The sequence below is a fragment of the Camellia sinensis genome, chromosome 9 (genome assembly GCF_055761805.1).
Source record: "Camellia sinensis isolate YWXY chromosome 9, ASM5576180v1, whole genome shotgun sequence".
NCBI lineage: Eukaryota > Viridiplantae > Streptophyta > Magnoliopsida > Ericales > Theaceae > Camellia > Camellia sinensis.
The window spans coordinates 194,282,973-194,285,761 of record NC_138969.1 but is presented as its reverse complement, the minus strand read 5'-3'; the positions used below and the strand labels follow the sequence as shown (position 1 = coordinate 194,285,761).

Sequence of the window (2,789 nt, the reverse complement as noted above, 5' to 3'; positions counted from 1 at the left end):
CTTTGCTTCTTTTCTTTTGTGTAGAACACCATTGGTTACCAAGATGAGTTCAATTTGTTGTCAAATTGGAGTTGGTTTTTTGGTTTATTGTAACAAAAGCGCACTGTTGAGTGTTTATGTTGGTTGTTGATTTAGATTTTGTTTTTTGTTTTTCCCTATTAGTTAGTGTCGTTTGGTTTTGATCCTAACATTATTTATACCTTGGCTTTAGGCACAGGCATACGCTAGTATTATATATTACATGTTAATTAATTATTTTTTCTCTCACAACTATCGATTTAATGAAAATTGGAATATTACACCCTTAAATTAGCATATCTTGCTTTAACTTCTCTGGACTTCGTATGTAGTTGAGTAAAGAGAAAATCAAACAGAGTACGAACTGCAGTAACAGGCCATAAGTACTAAATTATAGTCTCGGGGCATTCATTGGAATTGTCACATGTGGCTATCAATTCTATTGGCATCATTCATTTCTTATATGCATAGCTCCTTAAGTACATTATTAAGTTCTTCTGCAGAATTTAATCACATTTTGTTTATTGAGCGCAATGTGAGCCAGAATAGTTATTGTTTCCCAATGTATTATTTTTTCAAAATCCCAATTTAGTTGATAGATGTATCAACTTTGGTATTCGGGGCATATATATATTTTTCCAAATACGTACAGTTCAATCATAAGATATTGCATTTGGATATTTGAGTACTTAAATTGACTGCTTTAGAAACTCAATGTGGCATATTGTGGGTTTTTAATCATAAATTATTTGTCTTCTTATTGATGGTTATTTTGTTGTGGTTTATGTTTTGGTTTTGAATAATTCTTCTGTTTACGCTAAATTCTTTGACTATTTCCTCAGGTGATTTATGTGTGGTTGTAATTTATATAACTCAGTATAATCATTGGACTTGAACTTTTTTTTAATTAAAATATATATATATATATATATATATATTTTTTTTCTATATAAAATTTGTCCTATTCACCTAACTTTAATTAACTCGGCATAGTCAGACATGGACAAGAGTTGGATTGCATTAGGTAGCACAGTTGATGAAAGGATAAGTCGGGCATATAATGATGGGGTAATATCATTTCTTCGTTTTGCAATGGCGGTTATCGATCGAGACGGTAAAATTTTGTGCCCTTGTCGAAAGTGTGTGAATGTTGTTCGTCAAAATTTTCAAATTGTTCTAATTCATTTGTTGCAACATGGGATTATTCCAACTTACACTATCTGGCACGTGCATGGGGAACCCTATGAATCAAATGAGGCTTATCATCATGATATACCCGTTGAGGGCAATGAGGTTTTAGGAGGTATTGATGCCTTAGTGGAAGATCGAATAAGAGGGGAATCAACTAATACAACCCAAGAGGAGGAGGTTCGCACTTTTGATAAATTATTGAATGATGCCAAACGTGAGGTGTACCCAGGTTGCACAAATTACACTTTGTTAAAATTTGTCATCGAGATACTTAATATGAAGGTAACAAACCATGGGAGTAATAAGTCAGTTGACATGATGCTAGAGTTTTTAACAAAACTTTTACCGAAGGATAATTTGGTTCCAAAGTCAACTTATGAAGCTAAAAAATTACTACGTGAATTGGGTTTGTCATACAAGCTCATTGATGCTTGTGTAAACGATTGTGTGCTCTTTTGGAAAACGAATGCAACACTAGATAAATGTCCAAATTGTAAGGCTTCTAGATACAAGACAAATCATGGTAGAGGTAAGAAGATCTCTCGTAAGGTTTTTCGATACTTCCTGTTAACACCGAGATTGAAAAGGTTGTACATGTCAAGGAAAAGAGCCGAGGATATGAAATGGTTCAAGGAAAAATGTCTAGATGACGGTGTATTGAGGCATCCTACAGATAGTGATGAGTGGAAGGAATTCGATACACAACATCTTGAATTCGCCTCGTAGCCTCAGAATGTGAGGCTAGGGTTGGCTACTGATGGTTTCAACCCTTCGAAAATATGAATAACTCATATAGTTTGTGGCCTGTCGTACTCATTATGTACAACTTGCCACCGTGGTTGGCTATGAAGGACCCATTTTTCATGTTGTCATTACTTATTCCTAGTGAATCACAACCAGGAATTGATATTGATGGCTACATGAGACCTTTAGTGGAAGAATTGAATGAATTATGGAAAAATGGTACATTAACCTATAATGCCTCGACTGGCGAGACTTTCTGCATACGTGTAGCTTTGCTGTGGGCGATACATGATTGGCCCGCATTTGGTGACATTTCTGGATGGAGAACAAAGGGTCATCACTCTTGTTACACTTGCAATGATGAACCATATTTTGAATCTTTAAGAAGTAAGACTGCGTACAGTAACCATCGATGCTACTTGCCTGATGACCACCTAGAAAAGCGAAAGAGTAGAGCATATAATGGCAAGCATGAAAAATGGAAGAGATCTTTGGTGATACCGATAGAAAATATTGAAGAACAATTAGGCAGTGTGACGGGTGTCACATATGGAAATCATCCAAGCAACAAGAAAAGACCTCGTCAGAACCCAAATTGGACAAAGGTAAGCAACTTGTATGAGCTACCGTATTGGAAGAAAAATGAGGCTTCGACACAACATTGATGTCATGCATATGGAGAAGAACTTTAGTGAAAATGTTTTTGGAACGATGTTGGGAATTGATGGGAAGAACAAGAATACAAATAAGGCACGAATGGATTTAGAAGATATGAATATAATGAAAGAATTGTGGCTGACAACAAATCCCGATGGATCATGTGTGAAGCCTCGAGC

At 35.6% G+C, this 2,789-nt stretch overlaps 1 protein-coding gene across 1 annotated transcript; it reads left to right on the top strand.

Moving 5' to 3' along the window:
• Positions 1-1,017: 1,017 nt before the first annotated feature.
• Positions 1,018-1,935, top strand: LOC145800018 (uncharacterized). The gene has a single exon (XM_082889676.1). The coding sequence runs from the start codon at positions 1,018-1,020 to the stop codon at positions 1,933-1,935; it is 918 nt and encodes a 305-aa protein (XP_082745802.1).
• The last annotated feature ends 854 nt before the right edge of the window (positions 1,936-2,789 follow it).